This window comes from Periplaneta americana, chromosome 2 (assembly GCF_040183065.1).
Source record: "Periplaneta americana isolate PAMFEO1 chromosome 2, P.americana_PAMFEO1_priV1, whole genome shotgun sequence".
Classification (NCBI taxonomy): domain Eukaryota; kingdom Metazoa; phylum Arthropoda; class Insecta; order Blattodea; family Blattidae; genus Periplaneta; species Periplaneta americana.
The window spans coordinates 12,399,610-12,422,898 of NC_091118.1; the positions used below are offsets into that span (position 1 = coordinate 12,399,610).

Genomic DNA, 23,289 nt, shown 5'->3' on the forward strand with positions numbered 1-23,289 from the left:
CCATTCAGGAAAAACATAATTATAGCGGAGATCATTTTTTTATATTACCATAATATTCGTATTACTCCACATTAATGCATAATTCGACTATTAACGATTATTGTTATTATTGCCAATAATTGTGTCATTTGCTCGCAATAGTCGCAATAGTATGCAATACAAGGCCTATTCTCTTTGATATAACTCATTCGATTTCTGAACGCGCTCGAGATTCCCACTCGTGTACTGTTCTAGTGCCAGAAGTTCCTTTTCCGGTTTAGCCACACGGTGAAATCATGCCTGTGAGTATTAAAATACGACGTATATGTATGTTTTATTCTGAAATTATGTGCATATTAAGTATTCAGAGTAGAGTATTACGTGACAAATATAAACACAATATTTGAGTTTATGTTTGATTCCGTGTTTAATTTCAGAGCAGTTGAAAATAAGTGGAATTCCGTGTCCTTACTTGTGTCCACATGTTCATTATCTAGCCAGCGTGCAAGTTTTGACATGCATATCGCAGACATTTTGTAATTACGTGTGAATGAACAATATAATAAGTTATTTTGTGTAAGAGTTTAATTTATATGGTACTGTGATTGTGACGTGTAGATAAATAAACATGATTATAATAAAATAAATACAGACCTGAGAATGGAATGCCAAGATGTAGCGCTACTCTAATGGCTGTGCCACGCTGTTGTTGTTCGCACAAAAGTATTTTCGTTTGTGTGTTTTTGTGTTAAATATTTAAATTTGGTGTGGTTATGTGGAAGACAGATTCGTACGAATAAAGTAGAGTATGCTTTTATGTGGATACCGTTTTTGTAGAGTAAATACCTGTACGGTACCGGTAAATATAATTAAGAATGTGTGTGTTGTTTCAGAAATTGAGGTACTTAATTACTTTTTCGTATTATCTGGCGTTATTTAATTATGTATAATTATAGCTAAGCCCTCGTCAGTGGTTATGGCTCATTTGAAACCAGTTTTGCTTTGTTTACATAATTCACAGCAATGCACATTGTCACAGAATAATATTCAAATTAGTAGTTGTAACGGGTATTCTTAGTCCTTTTGATATATATTTTTTTATTTTAAAACAATTTAAGTTAGGGAAATCCATTTTAGAGCCCCATTATTGAAGCAAGATATTTCAAGAAATTGGAATAATTAAAATGTATTAGCCAACATAACTTACAGTGATGAGTTGATTCTGAAGTCATTATTGATAATGATGGGTGGATTGTGTTGTGTGAAGCATCACTGAACAATGTGAAATTGAGTCTGTAAATAAATTGTAGTTACATAACGGTGGTGAATTCTATGAAGCTCGTTCAGTGTCACACCTTCAACAATGTACTTGAATCATTACACGTTTGGAACTGAGCAGCGTAGTAAATTCCAAAAATGGAATTCAATTTAAATACAGAAAAAAAGGAAAATTTCAGTATACGGTTACCTCATTGGCAACAATTATCTTAGAATGCTAAAAAGGGCAGATTTGTCTGTGTTTATCGAATACGCATCATCATGCTTACGAAAAGGCACTTTTTAGTACCAATAATTAATTTTGTGTTCTCAAGATTGGAATTTTGAAGGAAGAGGGAAAGGAAGGTAACCGTATTCTGAAATTTATTCCAGAAAAATGTTTAAAATGTTGCTCACCCTTCGCTTGTATATGCATGTAGGCCTATACACATTAATAAACCGAACCTGACCCAGATCTTTAATAGCTGATATTTAAGTATAGCCTAATATGTTTGTTTTGACTGTTCGCAGCTCGCGAAAGACCTCCTACACCCATCTCCAGCAGAGGAGAAGCGGAAGCATAAGTTAAAAAGACTTGTGCAGCATCCAAATTCATACTTTATGGACGTGAAGTGCCCTGGTAAGTCTTGGTAACTCTAAATCATCTCCATAATAGGAATATGTACTTGCAACAAATCGAGAATTTCTTCCACATTTTAAGTAGCCTACTAGATACCGTGCTTTTTTTTTTAAAGCAAGACGTAAAGCGCTGCAGCCAGACCGTTCTTTTATAACATTTGCTTCACCATCACTGCAGCAGTGCTGTAGCAACCGTGCAGCAAATCAAAACTTCGCTTTACGAGTTTGCTGCACAATCCATCATGGCGGAATGCATGTTTTGGTCTTTTGCAATGTTTATTATTGTTAAAATCATCTAGTAATAATAATTCTATGTCATTATCATGGAAGTCGAAACTATTTAACATGTTCGGTTCTTTTAAGGTTACATTTATTACTGCAGTAATAGAAGCCAAATTGTCCACCATTTTGCAGTCAGTTGACCTACTTACGTTTTTTTTCGACCCTCATTTTGCTGCAGCAAAGGCATGAAGTGCTTTAAAAAAACCGCACGGATACCATTAGAGTGTTAGTTGGGAGGCCGGAGGAAAAAAGACCTTTAGGGAGGCCAAGACGTAGATGGGAAGATATTAAAATGGATTTGAGGGAGGTGGGATATGATGATAGAGACTGGATTAATCTTGCTCAGGATAGGGACCAATGGCGGGCTTATGTGAGGGCGGCTATGAACCTCCGGGTTTCTTAAAAGCCAGTAAGTAAGTACTAGATACCATATTTAATCGCATGACTTCTCCTCGCCCCTTTATTTATTTTTTTTTTCCTCCAAAAAATTAGGAGGCGAAAACTCGGAAGGACAAATTACGTGATGAGTACACAAATATTGAGTATAAATTGAATCAAAAATGACTATGGTCAATCTGTAGCTCGTCATTACGGCCTTTTTCCTTTCTTTAAAAAATGACCATATTTCGTGATTTTTCAAAAAACAAACATTACTGAAAAATGGCGGAAAAAATAGTTTTAATTTCTAAAACCGAATTACACGATACAAATTAAAAAAATCGCTAAAAATCCGCGAAAAAAAAATACAAAGTAACAAACTTCCTACGAATGTTGCACAATTGTAACAAGTCTTGGACTGTGATGTGCCCAGAGCATGTGCAATTGGGTCTGTTGTATGAGAAAAAAAAAAGGATAGTCACAAAATAACACCTTGGGTTGTGGCTAATCATTACCATTAATGATAATATTATTTACATTAATTATCTCGCCTTGTCCGAAAAATTAAAAAAAACCATCGAATTTTCGTCGGAATTTTAACACAATTATAAATTTTTTGCCCACAAATGCATATTTTCAAATATACATTATTCTGACACAAATTATTATTTGTTGAAATAATTATAATTTGTCTATACGAAAAATATCAAATTTAGTATAAAACATTACTATAATACTGTACTGTATATCATTGCACATTATTTAATTGGAGTACGAGTCATGCTTTAGAAGCCTTGAATTCTATTTATCTTATCTAATTTCTTTGCCAGTTCAAGGTTTGCTTTGCAGAACAGGTCCAGAAATTGACATGGTCTTCGAAAGGGCATAAAGAATCTACTCCCACAACAGTTTATTTCTTTGTTGTTTTCTGTTTCCTTTTTATGTCACCATCATTGAATGCAAGCCACTCATGATACAGCTTTTATTTTCCAAAGGTTACACCTGAGTTTTGCACTATTGAATTTCAACATTATTTCCCATACAGTTCGTTTCTCATTTTCCTGTAACTCGATAACTTTTACTTCATCACTTCATCAAGGATAAATATATAATAGGATGCGAAACTTACTGAGTTTCCCGTAACACATACTAGAGGCACTGTTGTAGAAAATGATCTTGCTGCCATCTGTTTGTGGGAGGGGCGTTATTACATCTAGCAGCGCACCAAGTAGCGAAAAGAGTAATTACTCCATGCATTTAGCAGCACACCTGGTGACGAAAATGTTAAACTGTGCAGAAAGTATTCCCTCCCACCCTAAGCGATATTCAAAACTAACCCAATTTAAAATAAAAGCCATTTTTATTCCTCACAGCATATTCTACTGAAAATTCTTACCGGAGCCAACAGGAAGATAAAAGAGACGATGTGTTTTACACTACCCGATTAAAATATAACCAGACAGAGACAAAAAATAAAGCAAAAGGTTAGATAATTGGGTTTGTATTCTTTGGGTATTTATTGTACAGCACAATGGAAAAGTCTGCAAGAACTACTTAGTTCAATTTATTATCATCATCATCTGTGGTCATACAGCCCTTTTAGTTTAGCCTTGACCTCCTTAAGAATTGCCGCCCAATCTTCCCTCTCTAGGGCTCTCCGTCTCCATCTCTTAATTCCTGCTTTAACTAGATCATCCTGAACATCATCCAACCATCGTAGTTTAGGTCTTCCTGCTCTTCTTTTACCGCTTAGCGTGGCATCTAGTAATCTTTTAGGAATATTATTATTGACCATTCTGATAATGTGGCCCAGCCACTCCAGCCGTCTAATTTTTATATCAGTGACAATACTTGGATCTTTATATAGTTTTTGTAGTTCAGAATTGGTCCTAATTCTCCACTCTCCCTTATCATAAATAGGGCCATAAATTTTTCTTAAAATTTTCCTTTCACACGTATTTAAGATGGTTACTGCTCGTTCAGGTAGAGTCCAGGTTTCGCTTCCAAAAGTCACCGTAGGTTTAATAATTGTTTTATAAATCCTCACCTTCATTTTTTTTTTAGATATATCTGGTTCTTATAATTTTATCTAATGCTCTGAGGCGTCGATTGCCAATGGCTATTTTATCCTTGATCTCAGTTAATATGTTGTTATCCTCGGTGACTATCGAGCCGAGATATCGGAACCTTGACACTTTCTCAAAAGTAACCTCATTTAAGACAACAGTTTTTACAGTCTCTCGTGGTTATGTTATTCATATACTTTGTCTTTGTTCTGTTAATATTTAAATTTGAAGCATTTGTCTCATTATGTATCTGTTTGAGGACATCATCTAAGGATAACACATTCCGTGCAAATACAGCTACATCATCAGCAAAAGCAAAGTATTGAAACATTCTATTAAATAAGAGTGTTGATAAGGAGTCACCCTGTCTAATTCCATTGTGAGTTATGAACTTTTCTGATAATTTATTCTGTATTTTAACTTTATTTTGTGTATTCATTAAGGTCATCTTGGTTAAGGCAATTAACTTTCTAGGGATCAATTTATTATAATACTATTACTATTATTTTACAATACATTCAACACTATTTTTACAACGTCTATAAACATCACTGTTTAACATACACTGCTTATACACACACGTATCACTTTATGTTCACTTATCAGTATCCTGCCAGCCATATCAAAAGCACTGGAAAGAATAGTACACAGACAAATTACTAACTACATGAACGAACACAAACTATTCGACAAGTATCAGTCAGGTTTCAGAGCTGGACACAACACAAGCACTGCTCTACTTAAAGTGACCGAAGACATTCGTGAAGCAATCGACTCTAATAAAGTAACAATACTAACACTTCTTGACCTTAGCAAAGCTTTCAACTCTGTAAATTTTGACATGCTCACCCATAAATTGAGAAATCTGCATTTGTCAGAGACTGCTGTGAGTTGGTTCGAATCCTACTTACGGGAAAGACAACAATGTGTTGTATCCGGGAATCGAAGCTCTTCCTGGCTTAACATAACATCAGGTATACCACAGGGTTCGGTACTCGGACCATTGTTGTTCACAATATATGTCAATGATATTACATTTCATGTAAGGCATTGTAACTATCACTTGTATGCTGACGACCTTCAATGCTACATCTCTTCCTGCTTAGATCGAATAAATGACGCTATAGATAAATTGAACGAAGACATTGACTCGATTGTGACATGGACAAAGAAATTCCATCTTAATATCAATCCTGGAAAGACACAAGCAATTATATTAGGACACAAACGGCAAACCGACGCTGTAAAGCACCTCGACATTTCCCCCGTTAAAGTAAGTACAGTGCATATCCCTTTCAGTTCTTCGGTAAAAAATCTTGGCATTCACATGGATAATAATCTCAACTGGGACATGCAAATCACAGAAACCTGCAGAAAAGTATATTCTATTATCCATGTGCTAAAAAGGATAAATATTCATCTTCCCTCTTGCTTAAAAAAGTCCCTTGTGCAGATGCTTGTATTTCCCTATTTTGACTATGCTGACATTTTACTGACTGACCTTTCCAGCGACAAAACGAAACTTCAATGTGCTCATAACTTGTGTGTACGTTTTGTAAGCAATGTTCGTAAATATGATCACATTACCCCATCCCTGGAAGCAATAGGTTGGCTTAAACTAGATAAGAAAAGAAATTTACATTCACTTCTCCTTCTCTTCGAAATCTTGAACTCTTCTATTCCTTCGTACCTGTCGTCTCGCTTCACTTACCTTTCCTCCCACCACAATCTGAACACATGCTCTCGCCATGAAACAATACTAACAATACCATCCCATCGCACCTCTTCATACTCATCCTCTTTCACAATAGCCCTGCCAAGACTCTGGAATTCGTTACCTGCTAGCATCAGGGACTGTCGAAATAAAATTCAATTCAAACGCAAACTTACTAGGCACTTGGTCAGTAATTGAGACTCGTTCAGACATGGTTTCTTGTAAATAGTTCTCTTAATCTATCACAAAATATTTCAATATCCGGTAATTTCATCACTACAGAATTTTGTTATTGTAGGTTTAATTTGTAATTTAGTAAATACGAAAATATTCTTTGTTCTTAACTTCTATGATAAAATGTCTAGCTTCCATTAATCAGGTATTCTTGTTGTACTTTAATATTTATTGTAATTGTAATTGTAAATTTAATATTAATTGTAATCTTATTGTTCATGTTATAGTTGTAATCCCCTGGTAGAGGGGCAGAGAAGGCCTGACAGTCTTATCTCTACCAGGTTAAATAAATAAATACTAATACTAATACTATTAGCAAGTTTCAGTCCGCCATCTCAGCTCCTCGACTTTCCCGTACAGCAATATCTCAAATGGATAAATAGAGAACTCTGGGTAATGTACCCAACACGTAGTTCTAATGTTCACCACCTACGACGTTGGGCGCTGATCACCTTATTTCTGACCCCCAAAGCCAGATGGTGCTGACCGCAGTTTCGCATCCTGTTATAAATTTATCCATGACTTCATGGTAATGCCACATTTTTACGCAACTTTTTTTTTTTATCACGAAATCACTACACGTCATTCTGCCCAGCTACGACAATATACCGAGTGAAGCTTTGAACATCTTTGAAGGGACTTGTCTACCTAGTCAACAGGGTAATTTTATGACCACCAGACCAACACACTCTCGCACTCTCAAAAATTTTGCAAAGAAAACTTTTTATCTTAGTGTCCTACATATTTAGTACATTCCTTGAAAGCACATATTGTTTCAGAATATAGTTTACATTAAAGTAGTGTGTCCAAAATATCATTTCCGTTTTGAACACTAGCCGACAGTTTCCGTGTTGGACAGTTTCTGTTTTATTCAGAAAAAATTACACATAATACATATGAATTTTGCCGGGACCAATAAATTGTTCTGAAATAGACAGGATTCTGGATTATTCAGGTTCCGATTTGAACAGGTTTCACTGTACATCTGTATATTAACGTGGTAATGCTATTAAAAGAAGTACTGTTTTACTTCCTTGAAGTTAGTTTTATTTTTGGTTTCCTCAGATAGTTTTAGTTCACTTATTTTTTACTCTGTTTTAGTACATTTATTTTTTTCTCCCTTGAGTACTGTTATCTGAGTTTAATTTGTTTCATTAGATTAGTTTGGTTTTCTTGGGTTAGTTTTTGTTTAGGTTAGGTTATGTTTGCTTGTTTTACTTTTATTCTATGCCTCTACACACTTCAAGCTCGTCTTATGCTGCAGTTCTACTGACTTTATGTGTTACTAATCTGTAACATGATGGTTAATAAAATTGCAGATTTAAAAGGAGAAATTGAGAGGGAAGAAAGAGGTACGATAGTATATTTATTAACAAACATTTTCTATTTTCTTTCCCCTCATGACCCATGCCTGCTGTATTGATAACTTCTTGTCCTTAGTACCAGTGGCTCAAGCTCTTATCCTAATTCTAGAATTTTATCCAAGAAACAAAACCAGTCATATTTTACTTCAAACTGATATAATACCTTCACCTTTACACGTATCAACTTAACAAGTGTTCTCAACAAACAATGCCAGAGAGTTGCAAACATAAGTTGTCCTGATGCTCAGTGTTTTGTGTTTATGTTGCAGGTTGCTACAAGATCACAACGGTGTTCAGTCATGCACAGAGTGTAGTAGTGTGTGCAGGATGTTCGACGATCTTGTGTCAACCAACAGGTGGCAGGGCGAGACTCACTGAAGGTAATTATATATAGTTCTTGTAGGGCTCGGATTTCTAGGTACTGAAAGCTAATATTCCAACTTGCTATAAGTATAAATACGACTGTCATTTTTTAAATTTTTACTTTTATTTATTTATTTGCTTGTTCATTCATTCGTGGATTGATTCATTCAATCATTTGACTTCGCTGAAACTTCATATCATTGTTTCACCTCCAAAATCCGCTATGTGCATTTAATCCTTTGCGGCATAGTGGTTATTCAGAATAACCACCGCTTTCTTTCTTTCTAAATTTTATGGCGTAGATATTCCACTGAGGAACCACCTCTTAAGTATACATAGAGTTGCCATCTGTGTTTTGAAATTGTGTGTAGACTTAAAATGTTGAAAAAAAATTGATCGAAGCTTTGGTATGATCCATGATATGAAAAACATAAAAAATTAATTTTTTGCTTCAAAGGGTTAAACAGATCTTTCAGGAGAAAGGAAAAAGCATTATCACTTAATTCCCTTGATTTTCAAAGCTACTTTCAGTATAATTTCATTCAAAACATGAAAAATGATGAAATTATACCAAACGTACAGTAGGTAATTTTGAAAATCAAGGGATTTAAAAGTGAGAAGGTTTTTTCTTTCTCCTGAAAAATCTGCTTAAATGCACATAGCAGATTTTCAAGATGCAGCAATGATACGACAATTTATCACATATTTATGATCGTAATTCTGAAGTTTTATTTGCATAAAAATGCATATTTAAGGCATTGCAACATAAAACCACATAAGTAAAAACATGCTAGTCCGAACTTCATGGGACCAGGGCCAGTTTGGATTATCGAAATTTCGGATTAAGTGGAGGATAGGAATGCAAATGGATAAAACCATCCTTATTCTCTCCCCCACCTTCATTATCCACTGCTTTGTTCAGTTTCGAGGTCATATTCGTTCACTAGTGTTGAAGTAAGTTGGGGACTGATATATTCCAATTCTATGCAGATGTTTGGCCAAACAATCATGGCCTGTTGCCAATCTAAATGCAGCTACAGACGATTTTCGTGGTAAATCGGGAATTAATTGTTCAAATGCTTAGACATTTGGCAATGAAGCCATTAGTCCTGTCTTGGCAAATATTGTGTGACAATTCACGAGTAATTAAGTATGAAATACCAATTACAAATGTCTTTATAAAGTGAATAACTGCAACCAATAATGAACCACATTCTGCAGAAAGGAACCAACTCTCAAACAAGCTTAATATATTAGTAACACTGCCTAACAGCCATTTTGCATCTGGTGTGTAATAAATCCATTCATATCAATGTTTGGTTGTAGAATCCAAAATGGCCTTTGGAATTGCTGTATTATGTAATCGTTTTGAGATATTTTAGATTTTATATGGATTTTTAAAAATATCTTTACATTGTCAATATCATTTTTTCAGGGATAGTGTGTAATAAATCAGAAGTATGATGGTTGAACTCTGTATTTGACTGTATTATATGGTGGAAGAAGTTTTCAAGAGTCACTAAATGGCAGAAGTATTTAGTTGTGCGTAAAGTGTGCTGGCATTGACTGGTAGGGACGACTCAGTGATGTCAGCACTGTAGTCCATGCTGAAACGTGACTTTGCTGGTTTATAAGAGTTTTTTTTATGTTAAGAAAACTTTAGTGGGGTTCTAAGGATTATGTTATACTTGAATTTAAAATGGTCCCTATTTACCAATATCATATTACTGTCTTTGTGTTAGTACTGTGTATCTAGGAAATGTTATGTGATAGAAAGAAAAATTGATTTTTCCACTGAATTCAGCTCCCCAAAATTAGCTAAATCCACCCATTTACACACCAGATACTTTCGAGTTTGTTTGTAGACTAGTGTAATTTATAATTTCAAAGATCCATATTTTTTACAAAGATACTTTGTATAATACACTTTTGTTTAAAGCAATAAGTATACTGGTTATTAATGGAGAATAATTCGCTCTGGCGCCGGGGATCGAACTCGGGTCCCCAGTACCGGAGCAAATTTTTCTGCATTAATAATAACCAATGGTAACCATAACAGATAATTCTGTAGTGCCAAAAATTATTTATCTTTATGTAGCCTACTTGTGAATTTATCTCTCACGTTTAACTTTAAAGTGCATTTTGCTCAGTTTAAGTATATGGGTTTGATTCCTTTCTGTAAAATGTGGTCCAATTAATTGTAAAAAAAAAAAAAAAAAAAAAAAAAATTCAGTATAACTTGACTAATAACTTTGCAAATATTAATCACGTTAAATTCAACCTTTTCTTTTTTTACTTTTAATTTGTTGTAGTTATTCATTTTAAAGATATTTATAATAGGTATTTCATACTTAATTACCACATAATTTACGTAGTATTAAAAATGGTGAAAATTACAACTATGCCTTAATGACTCTGTTGACCGCAGTACATGGCTTCTTGAATTGAAATGTGTTTCTCTTTTTTGTTTCAGGTTGCTCGTTTAGAAGAAAACAACATTAAATGGAAATCCCCAAGATGAAGCCTTTAAACACAAACTGGGGGAATTGGTATATTTAATAAGATGTGCATATGTTATAAAGAACTTGCATTGTTTGACTTTTTTTAATACTGTAATACTTGTGACGTTTCTTGAGTTAATAAAAGGCTCGTCAAAGGGAACAATGTTGTACAAAAGATGTTAACTGTATACTCAGTTTTATTTGCAATTGGGGAATATTCTCTACATTTTTTATTTTTAAATATACTTCAGGATCCTTAACAAAAGGCGAAAAAAATACGTGGTTTGATCAGAATATTGCAGATAATAATGTATTTTATGCTCGACCATGCTGAAATGTAGTAATTATACACCTGGTAGCAGCCCTTTAATGGATCTCATTAAAGTACACCTATTCATTGAAGTTCAGGTGTTCCACCAATCAGAAAACACCATTGTAGCAATATGAAAGTGCAAGTATTGATTCTCGGATATGAAATCGAAAGACAACTAGTGAAACGTCACGGAGGCTGGAAATCCAATACTGTCGCAGAAGGTTATGTTCTGTTACTATAATAATTAGCGTTAATTTTAAATAATATTCAAATAAATTCAATTTGTCATCTCGATTTGCAATGTCTAAATAAATTTCAAGGTTATATCAAGATTAATGTTTATTTTACTCTCTAGATTATATCAAGGTCAATGACATTTGTTCCTCTGAAAAAAATCAATACTTTCGCGTCTGCGCAAATCTCACAATTTACGAGATATTGCACAAGGTCAGTTCCGCTCCCCAGTCAGATGAGAATAACATGAATACTTATGAATAATTTCAAGTTAGAAATATGGTCGAGCATAAAAAGTCGTATGAAACTTGCCTATAATGGTAATTAAGACGCTCGTATGAAAATTATGAAACTCTCGCTCGTTTCATAAACATACTCGCGTCTTAATTACTACCATTATGGGCTCGTTGCATAATGTACTATTAATCTCTTTTCTGTGAGCATCTAAACACTAATGGTGACTTTATAGCCGACAGAAGGCTGTACTGTTGAAGGCTCAGATCTGAGAGTGTAAAGAATGAGTGTAATATTACATACAAACCCCCTCCTAATAATGTCCACCCCCCACTCCCTCCTTAGTTTGTAAAGCTCAAGTTTAACATGGTACAACTGGTGGTAAAAACATTCACTCATTACCTTCAACTACCCTCACATTAGTAAAGAATAACTATAAAAAAATTCCCATTTTAGAGTTCAGTGCAGCTACAGACTGACTTGATAACTGTGGACAATATCACGGTATTGTTTATCAGTAGGGGCAATATTTTTTGTAGAAGTAAAATGGGTGTTATAACTACCACTATTTTGGGGTGGGTATTTCGTCAGTTAAATTCTCTGTTCTGAAATATGGTATAGTAGCACGAAATGTTTTGTGGTGTGGTATTCTGTTCAGTAGTAAAGGGACTATCAGACAGTGGAGTTGTGAATGTTTCTAATCTTCTAATATTTAAATAATTCATTATGAACAGAAATCAAATGGGCACCTCCTGTGGTGTTCCTGTTGCAGAAAATGTAACAACAACCCAGTCAATTTTGAATAGAACATCTAAAGTTCAAAGCCACCAACGTAGCTGTCGGTTAAAGCACTTGCCTGCAGGTCCGAAGTTACGCTTGGACGCGGGTTCGATCCCTGGTTGGGGTTTTCCGAGGTTTTCCCCAACTGTAGGGTGAATGTCACGTAATCTGTTGCGAATCCTCGGCCTCATCTCGCTATCACCAATCTCATCGACGCTAAATAACCTCGTAGTTGATACAGCGTCGTTAAATAACCAACTAAAAAAATTTTTTTTTTTAATCTAAGGCTCAGTAGTCTACAAAAACGGGTTATAATTTATTGCAGTTTTTTTGTTAATTGGCCCCTCTCGAAACAAAGTTTGTTTTTTATTTTATTAATTTGACATAACACAGAATGAAATGTACCTAATTTTTATGTTTTTCTTATGTTAATTTATCAAACAAATAAGTATCTAGAAGCTGTATTAAAGTTACATTATATTACTGAGAACTTTAACAAATTATACCATGTTTTGAAACTGAATTAATTACATCTTTCTATACTATATTTTGAAACAGAGGGAGTATATTTTTGGGGGAGAATGGAGATCTTATGCACATCACTAGGGAACGGATTTCTGGGTGCTTAAAAAAAAAAAAGAGTTTTATGATTTTATAAAATTAAATTTAGGAATTTATCTACAATTTTAATTTTAGTTGTTTTTTTTTTTTTTTTTTTGTAGTGTGTTTTTTTTTCTCTCCAATGCCTATATACCCACTTTCACTTGCATGATTCGGGTTCCGCATACTGTGGATAGATGGCAGAATATTCCATTTTAAGTGGAGTTTATGTACAAAGAATTGGTGCTGACAATGAGTGCTACTGTACTGAAGTCTCAAATTATATAAACTGTTACCTAACCTAACCAACTCCTTTTATGCTAGATGGACTTTTCCAAACAAACTTCGGTTCCAGGAAATTGGGTGAAGTCTTCCCTACCTTCTGAGACCAATATGGTTCGAACTTGCCAGACCAGTGTTTGTAAGAGAATTTTTTTTTACATTTTAAATAGCATTTTTGTAGTATTTTGAGCATTCTTACATTTTTAGTACCAGTATTTCTATTTTAAACTAGTGGCTTATGCAGCAAATGCTGCAAACTAAGTTCATTAGACGTTCAAATAAACATTTTTCAGATTTATTTTCAATGAAGAATACCAGACATTCTGAAAGTTATTTGCTTCCATAAAAATGAAAGATTCTCTCGAGCCAATACTGAAGAGAACCACGCATATAAATATCTACACCACACCGCCATTAAATATATGAAAAAGACCCAACCCCACTTGATTAATAACTATAAAAATATTTGATTATTATTATCTTACGTAAGTTTTATAGCTTTCAGTAAGTAACATATACTATATATACTATATAGCCGCCACTCAGTAAAATGTAGAAATCAAAATCTAATTTAAGTTGTTCTCTACATCTACTTATATATCCCCAAAACGTTTCACTTTCATTTCATCAATTATAGCATTAATATGTATAATTAATGAAAAATAGTCACATCATGGGATTAACTACAATAATATTTCATTTCTAATGGTAATAATGTCATCAAACCACCTCAAGTTTTGTAGTTTTTAATATCCAATACACAGCTGTACCCAGAAAATTACACACCACAGAATCGAACCTGTAAATTATTTTTAGTAAAGTTTCTAATAACCAATTTAATTTGAGCTCTAAATATGTCAGCATTCTTGCAGATCATGGCCTTCGTGTAATATTGTTTACTGTAGTATGTGTTTTGTTTTATTCTGAAATGCAACACTGCCGATTTGATGCTCGCTTCGCTTCTCCTTTACAAAAAAGCGAAGGATATATCAAGTCGGCTGTGAATGCTATTAGCTAGTTTCAAAACTGACGACAGATGGATTTTGGAAAATAGGAAAATTATGTTCAAAATTGACATTTCACTGAAAACTACTACTTTTCCGAAAAACTTTGTGTTCCAAGGTTCAAAATGAGGGGTCATTTATTAAAATCCGTAAAGCCGTTTTCCCGTAATTTCCATTACCAGTTCAATTTATATATATAGATATATTGTGCAAATTACTAAAAAGGCATTTTTCAACATAAACATAGTTTTTAGGTACCGTATTTATAGGATTTGATGGTTCATTTAGGTGTTTTAGGTCCTATAGAATTTTAATAGGGAGATTCTGTATACATGTAACATAGAGGTATATTTCGTGGTTATTGACGTGCATATCTCTATTACCAAAAATTACGATCCCTATTTATCAGTGTGGAAACAAAGATTCTGTTAATGCAGATGTTAACACCTGGATCTTGCTTACTGTCTGAGAGCTGCTAGCAGGATTGCCAGATGTCCTGGATTTCCCAGGATTGTTTTGGATTCTAATGGTATGTCCTGTATTCTGGATTGAGTAATATTTGTCCTGGAATGTCAAAAAAATTGAAAAAATACAATTTTTTGCTCACTTCTATAAAATTATTTTTAAAATTCCTTATTTACTTTTTTAAGACTGTCCAACCTATATTCAACTTCATTGTCAAAGCTGCCTGGCACCTCCTATCGGGTTATATATATATATATATATATATATATATATATATATATATATATTTTTAGTAGGTTATTTTATGACGCTTTATCAACATCTTGGTTATTTAATGTCTGAATGAGATGGTGATAATGCCAGTGAAATGAGTCTGGGGTGCAGCACTGATAGTTACCCAGCATTTGCTCATATTGAGTTGAGGGAAAACCCTGGAAAAAACCTCAACCAGGTAACTTGCCCCGACCGGGAATCGAACCTGGGTCACCTGGTTTTGCGGCCAGATGCACTAACCGTTACTCCACAGGTGTGGACACGGGCTATATTGAAGTAACTATAATACTATAGTATGTATTAGATATTATACAGTATCTTTACTCTGGAGGTTGATGCATTACTGGTAGAATTTAAACACTGCATCGTGAATTTTTTTCTGTATTAATCAGGCTGTAAAGACATTTTTCCAGCCCTTATCATTAATTCATTGGAAATTTAATAATTTAGTAAAAATGTAACAAAATAAAAAGTTTTGGCATTGTCTAATTGGTTGAAATACATAAAAGGAATAAATCATTTGTATTACAAATTGAATTAATTCAAATGTTTAGTCATGTTAAGATACGTAGTATCATCACTTGTCCTGGATTTCTGACGAATCTGGCAACCCTAGCTGCAAGAGAGTATAAGCCCCAGGGACTGTAGTCCCAAGCAGTTCCTGTAGATGAAATGAGTTACGAAAGAAAAAACAGCTGAAAGTGTAAACCCATGGTGGTTGCCACTTTTATTTTATTCCTTGTTGAAATTTAATGCTGAATAACTTTTTAAAGTGGCATAAAATAAAATACTACAGCAAAACACCTTTAAACTTATAATTTAATCAAGACAAATATTCTGAAATAGAATTAGAAGTAAAACGAGTTTTTGTACTTGTGCAACACAAGCCTTAAACTTTCACGTACTGTAGTTTGTTTTTCTAAGAAAGTGCAGTAAATAATTTAAGGTTGATTATTTTCAATTTTGAGCTGCAGTAAACTATATACAGTTCTCTACATTGGCCAACACATGGAAGAAAATTATATATGCCAGTGTTTAATTCGAGAGCGAAGGAATTGAAATCAAAGACTATCATGAACAACTTATTAGGAGTGGTGAGAAATCTGTCTATAGTAGAAGATATTCAGGACTGAGTCAACAGTGATGATGGTCCAGCCTGTTACATAATGAATAAAGATGTGATTTTGTGGTGATTATTTTACCTATTTTTCGGCTCTTATTTTATTATGATTTCAGTGAATATTTCGTGGAAATAGGATAATGCATGCAAAATAAATATTCTGAACATGTAGAAATAAGTAACTAGTTTCAATTGTTAAAAATTTCCAAATATTTTCAATACATACATACGTGTTCTGCCCAATTGGCAGGTCTTTCAATATGAATTTTAAATTACGTATTGTCTACACCTGTGAAGTAATGGTTAGCGCGTCTGATCGCTAAACCAGGTGCCCAGGTTCGAATCCTGGTTGGGGCAAGTTGCCTGGTTGAGGTTTTTTTACAGGGTTTTCCCTCAACCCACTATGAGCAAATGCTGGGGCTGAACTATCGGTGCTGGACCCCAGACTCAGTTCTTCAGCATTATCACCATTTCATTCAGATGCTAAATAACCTGAGATGTTGATACAGCGTCGTAAAATAACTCTAAAAAAATCATGTTTATTTTTATTGGAAAGTAGACCTACTTTCAACCATTGTCTAACATCAGTTTATAAACGTTTAGAAAAAGTATTTTCCGAAATATGAGTACTTTTTCATCAACATAGGAGATGCTGTATGTGATTTCCATAAAAAAACATTCATTATTCTGAGAGGTGGTATATAGTATTAAATATGACAACCTTAGTCCTTAAAATCTTAAAGAAGTAAAATTAATGTTAAGAATTTGGCATTACAGTTAATAAATATTGGAGAACTAAAGCTAATTATAATCCACTTTAAAACTAATTTTGTTTACATTAGAGCTTTATTTATTTGCTTTTACACGTTCCCCCCCACTATCATTCCATAAGATAATCACATGAGCCGCCACTGAAATGAATCTGTCCCAGTTATGCAAATTAGATATAATCAGCTGTTAAAAATGCTGCTCGGCATTATTCGGTATCATTCGACCTTTTTTTTTTTATTTTTATTTTTTTTTTGATAGATGTAGCCGCAGGGCTACCAAAAGAATTCTATCCTAGATGACATAGTTGTTGGTTTATAATTTTACTTTTATAGCGTTACACATTAAAATTCATAATTAATGCTCCAAATTGTATATTCTAAACACATTGAAGAAACTAAGTCTGTAAGAATTATGTAACTGTATATGTAATATTTCGTGTTTTGTAATTTTATTGCACATCAATTCTCTAATGAACTAGATCCGGTTAAATTACCAAGTCACCGACTCACCAAACATGTGTTTCCGTGTGTAAACATTTTGTGTACATAATATTTAACGTTATCTCTAAACGTGTATTATACAAAAACTGCGTTGCTTGTTATTTTGTTATCGATATTAATTATATACAGAAACGTGAATATATAATTATTTCTTTAATATTACTCGTAACTGATATTTATGTGTGGTTAGTGGTTGGCGTATTTCGTGATTGGAGTTTTTCGTATCATGTTATGTAATTGTGTATTATTTTAACCGAGAAATGTATAGAAAGGCGGCGTATATATTCAGTGCTGCTGCTGGTTCTTTAGCAGTTGCGTACGGGTTCAAGAATCAGTATTTGAAAGATAATCATGAATCTGGGGTCCGAGGGTGGGTCACTGCACAAGACATTCAGAAAGAAACAGAAAATAAAGAAAATGGTATATTTCCCCAAAACCAAGTTATAAATACATTAGTTTATGAGAAGGAGAATTTATCCATAAGTGACGCTATTACGAAATCTAGAGATCTAGCTTACAGATTGAAGGATGAAGTGGGTACACCTGGTTTGGTGATAGGTGTGAGCATCAATGGGAAAACAGTCTGGACAGAGGGTAAGTACCGATACATCTTGTTAATGTTATTATTATATAAATTTAACATTTAGTATATGCTGGACGAACCGAATGTTGAGTCATCAGGAGTTTAATCTAGGTTATGTTAACTTAATTTTGGGAGAGAGTTGCTTTTCATGTTAATGTTATGATGGTTGTCCGATAGCGTAAAACAAAAGCAGCAAATATTGAGATTTTTCCCAATTTCTCCCCTCTGACTTCTTCCAGTCTGTTTTGACCCTTGATTATCCCGATGATTTTCCTCCATTCATTTCTCTCTAGAGTCTTTTCTTATCATGTTCTGTTTTATACAGATTTAAGTTTCTCATCCATGATAGTGCAAGATGGTTTCCATCGACATGGTATGAACCACAGTCTAGTATATACAGTCACGAAGCTTGAGTTGTGAGAGTACTAGGAACAATAGACTGTGCCTGTACCATTTTGCATTGTCTGTAATGAGGCAATATTAGCGATCCTAGTGGAACTATAAATGGATGCATATTTACTACGTATTGAGCTTCGTGACTGTATATACTAGACTGTGGTATGAACTATGATTTTGCGTTTGGTCATAGAAATTGGACGGCATAATTAAGCGCTATTCAATCAAAATTGAGAAAAAGCTGTTCAAAGTTGTCTTTAATTTAAAAAATGACAAAACGCCTGTTTAAAAAAAACAATATTAGGATAACTTTAGGGACATACTAATCTGTTTTACCATTACAAAGACCGTTCAAGCCAAGATGTCCACTCACTACCGGTGGTGCACGGCCTCCACATGCTATGCAGGTCTTCCATCTCTCGCCAAATGATGACCATAATTTGTGGCAAAATAGAACTCATAATCTATACCTACTAATAATAAATCTGTAGCCGAAATTTTTCTGGTAATTTTCGATTTTCCAAAAATAATTGGTCCTAACATATATAGTTAACCGCCCTGAAACCGAAAATCGCTTTTTTTTGAAGTTTTTGTTTGTATGTCTGTCTGTTTGTTACCTTTTCACGCGATAATGGCTGAACCGATTTATATGAAAATTGGAATATAAATTAAGTTCGTTGTAACTTAGAATTTAGGCAATATGGCATTCAAAATATTTTATTTAAAAGGGGGGTTATAAGGGGGCTTGAATTAAATAAATCGAAATATCTCCCTTATTATTAATTTTCATAAAAAATATTACATAACAAAAGTTTCTTTAAAAATAATTTGCGATAAGTTTTATTCCATGCAAAATTTTGATAGGACTGATATTTAATGAGATAAATGAGTTTCAAAATTACAATAACAACACCATCTAAGGCGGTGTAATGAAATAAAAAACAATTGACTTCGTCTATAAGGGGCCTTGGACATCAACATACGGTAGCCTACAGAGAATGTTTCTGTTTGTATGAAGTAATATCGGAAGCAAAATTAACCGATTTGTATAATTAATTATTAATTCACCATTAGAAAGTGTAGTTTCTCTAGATGGACATAATGCTATAATGTTATTACAGTAACTTCTGAGTGAATCGAGGACAGGTATGATTAAAATAGCTTCTTATGCACAGAAAACTTGATAGGCATTCGTTTCCTGTATTTCCTAAAATAATTTTTATGACCGAATGAGTGGTCTCTGGATCAAAATGATCACATTTTAATTTTTTTAATACAATTTAAATTAAGTAACATAATAAACGATTTATCCTTCTATCAAACACGAATGTTCCCTGGATCAAATGTCCTATTTTGATTATGTAATTACTTTATATTTATTCCTAATGGGTATGGCTAGTTCTGAAATAAAAGGCTTACCATATTGTAGTACTTGCTGGAAATGGTGACCTTCGCCATTCAAGCATGCTTGACATCGCTTCAGCATTCCTGGACACTTTCTGTAGTTCATTTTCATTTATGTGACGCACTACATTGGCTTTGTATGGTTTTAACTTCAACAATTTAGTGATGTGTTGAACTGAGGTTTTTGACACTCCTACTTCCTGGACTAATCTGTGCAAAGATTTCTGGGGACTTCATTATAATCGAAAACCAATTTCATCTAACATTTTCTCACTTTGAGGTCTGTGGATATAGAGGGAAAAATTGGATCGGTGTCTAGTAGAGTTCCCGGGTAGCTCAGTTGGTAGTGTTGGTACGTTTAACCAAAGGTCCCGGGTTCGATACCCGGCCCCGGAACAATTTTTCCTTCGAAATTATTCAAATCAACTTTACAGGGAGTAAGCTTAATACCTGAAAGCTTGATTTGCAACATTTTCTCAGTTAAGACCTGTTCTTTCACTGGACACTTCTTATTTTGAACCGAGCCTGTGTCGTTAAATTTCTGTACGTGTCTGTATATTGATTTCTTATTTGGCACAGGACCATCGGGGAAACTTCTGAATTTACGGCAATACTTATATTTCACGAAAATCTTGCATGTAAGAATGTGTTGTTCTACTACTAGGTTCAAAAAGTTCCCGGAATTTTACTACCATTTTTCGTATTAATATATAACAAGGGATATTATACATTTGTTTTGTTGGTAACATTCATGATGTCATTTCCTTAAAGTTTGTTGATAATGGCAATTATTGGTTTTGAGTTGTAGGCAATTGTTTATCATAGTGTTTTGTTTGTTCGTCGCATTTTGTAATTATGTCCACAGAGCAAAGTACAAACATCAAGTTCTGTGTTTTGCTGGGGACATGATCAGTATGGCTGATGAAGATGGTGATTTCTTAAACAAAATGAAACTGGTGCTACTTGTACGACCCAGTCCCTAAACGACAGTCATCTGAGTGGAAATCGAGAACATCTCCTCGGAAGCAAAAATTTCCTAGGGACACTTCCAAAGGCAAAGTTATTTTAAATGTTATGTTTTATTTAACGACGCTCGCAACTGCAGAGGTTATATCAGCATCGCAGGATGTGCCGGAATTTTGTCCCGCAGGAGTTCTTTTACATGCCAGTAAATCTACTGACATGAGCCTGTCGCATTTAAGCACACTTAAAGCAAAGTTATGTTGGAAGTTTTCTTCGACTCTCAGGGTCTCATGCACCATGAGTTCATTCCAGAAGGTCGTACTGTAACGAAAGAATTGTACGTAAAAACCCTCCGTCGCCTTTGGGACGCAGTGAGAAGGAAACGTCCAGAAAAGTGGGTAGAAAACAACTGGTTCCTTATGCATGACAATGCACCTGCTCATCGCGCAATTATTGTAAAGAATTTTCTTGCCAGGCACAACATAACTGCTTTGGATCACCCACCATACTCTCCTGATCTCTCACCACCTGATTACTTTCTGTTTCCCCGTCTGAAAAGTCATCTGAAAGGACGGAGATTCAATGCTGAAGAGGTTATCGCAAACGCGACGAGAGCACTAAGACGGGTTTCACAAAATGACTTCCAGGCCTGCTTCCAGGAACTCTACACGCGTTGGCAAAAGTGTGTTGTTGCGGAAGGCAACTATTTTGAAGGGAATGCTGTAGAAGAGTGTTTAAGGTACGTTGTTTCTATGATGCTAGCAAATTCCGGGAACTTTTTGAACCTAGTATGTATAGGCTACTATACATCACAACACAAACACGCACAACAGAGATGCACTGAATACTGACTTGAGAGCCATGGGAATCTGCCATAACTAGTGAGAGGCATAATGCTGGGACTCACATCATTCCCTCCTGCCAACTAGTTTTCACAGTAATGGGGGACATCTTGGCTCGAATGCTCTGTAGCCTGTAGGCTATTACATAAAGATTTCTCTCTCTTCACAGCTTCTTCAATCAACAATTTTTACTAACCCTAACTTCCCCTGAGAGAGCTTGCCAAACGTAATTTAGAAACTCTACGCTCTCTCCAACACGCATTGGTTATACAGAGAAACTAAAAATTATCCTGTGAAGAAAGACACAAACGTATGTTGGTTCTCTTTAAATAATTTCAAATTAAATAATTGATTAAATGGCGATCTTACTCGTGTTAATTATGTAAGCATGTGCGGCTTACAGCTGTTTCGGTGCTACTTGACACCATCCTCAGAGCCTACTAGATCTTGGCGCTATCTCAACTTCGCTGCCTGTTGTGTGGGTGCATTCGTGTTCAACAAACACAAACACAAGAACACAAATACATCACACTAACATACGAAAACAAAAACACACACAAGATCGCATCCTTATTCAGAAAACAGAAATACAACATGGCATACAGAACAGAAAACACAATACAAAGACATCTCAATACACAAACAACACAAACAAATAAATACGACCACACAGGTGTATACAAACTCACATGCAATAGTTGCGACAGTTTCTACATTGGATAGACAGGCAGATCATTCCAAACTCGATACAAAGAACACATTAAAGCAATAACCAGAGGACACAATACATCTACATATGCCGAACACATAATTAATGCTAACCACACATACAATAACATAAATACAGACATGGAAATCCTACACATACAACCCAAAAACCAAAAACTTGACACGCTAGAACAATATGAAATATACAGACACACTAAAACACACCCTGATCAAATTCTCAACACACAGATCAATAATTTCAGAACACACACACTATTTGACACAGCTCTTCATCGCACGAACGCACCCACACAACAGGCAGCGAAGTTGAGATAGTGCCGAGATCTAGTAGGCTCTGAGGATGGTGTCAAGTAGCACCGAAACAGCTGTAAGCCACACATGGTTACATAATTAACACGAGTAAGATCGCCATTTAATCACTTATTAATATTCAAGTGTTACAAGTAGTGTACGAAAGATTCAACATGAATTTCAAATTATATTTATTTAAAAAGAACCAAGTACAGTTAGACAAGAGTTTACTGGAAGTTAACATAGGAAATGAAGAATATAAAATACATAGATAACACTTACGTATGAGAAACTTCACCCCCTTCGGTCTAATTACTTGGTTGGGTTTTTACCAAGGTTTTCCCCAACCATAAGGCAAATGGCAGGTAATCTTTTGGCGAATCCTCGGGCCTCACATCATCTCACTACACCTCGCCAAAATATTGTAAAAAAAGAAGCACAGGTGCTAGAAAAAAGGCGAGTGGGGATAAAAAGAGAAACCAAGAGTCAGGAAGTGATAGGGAAGAAAGTAGTGAAAAGATTAAGGGTGCGAGTGTGAGTGGAAATCTAGGATGTGGAAGTGAAAGCGTGGGGGGGAATAAAAGAGGAATAGAAGAAGAAGAAGAAGAAGAAGAAGAAGGAAATAGAAAGAAAGACAGAGATAGAAATAAAGCAGAGACAAGCAGTAAAGAAAGGTCAGAACCTGCGACAGCTGAGGATATAGCAATGTTAATAGATACGATTAAAAA

At 34.7% G+C, this 23,289-nt stretch overlaps 2 protein-coding genes across 2 annotated transcripts in view; both read left to right on the forward strand.

Moving 5' to 3' along the window:
• The first annotated feature begins 181 nt into the window (after positions 1-181).
• RpS27 (ribosomal protein S27) lies at positions 182-10,954 on the forward strand. Its single transcript, XM_069845458.1, has 4 exons — positions 182-281; positions 1,768-1,876; positions 8,183-8,293; positions 10,750-10,954. Exons 1-4 carry the CDS (start codon positions 276-278, stop codon positions 10,776-10,778), a joined length of 255 nt encoding a protein of 84 aa, XP_069701559.1. The 5' UTR covers positions 182-275; the 3' UTR covers positions 10,779-10,954.
• Positions 10,955-17,140: 6,186 nt separating this feature from the next.
• LOC138713449 (serine beta-lactamase-like protein LACTB, mitochondrial) overlaps positions 17,141-23,289 on the forward strand; it is a 40,498-nt gene continuing 34,349 nt past the window's right edge. The window contains exon 1 of the mRNA XM_069845561.1: positions 17,141-17,947. Within this exon, the coding sequence (XP_069701662.1) occupies positions 17,614-17,947 (334 nt within the window). The 5' untranslated portion in view covers positions 17,141-17,613. The remainder of the gene's footprint in view (positions 17,948-23,289) is intronic.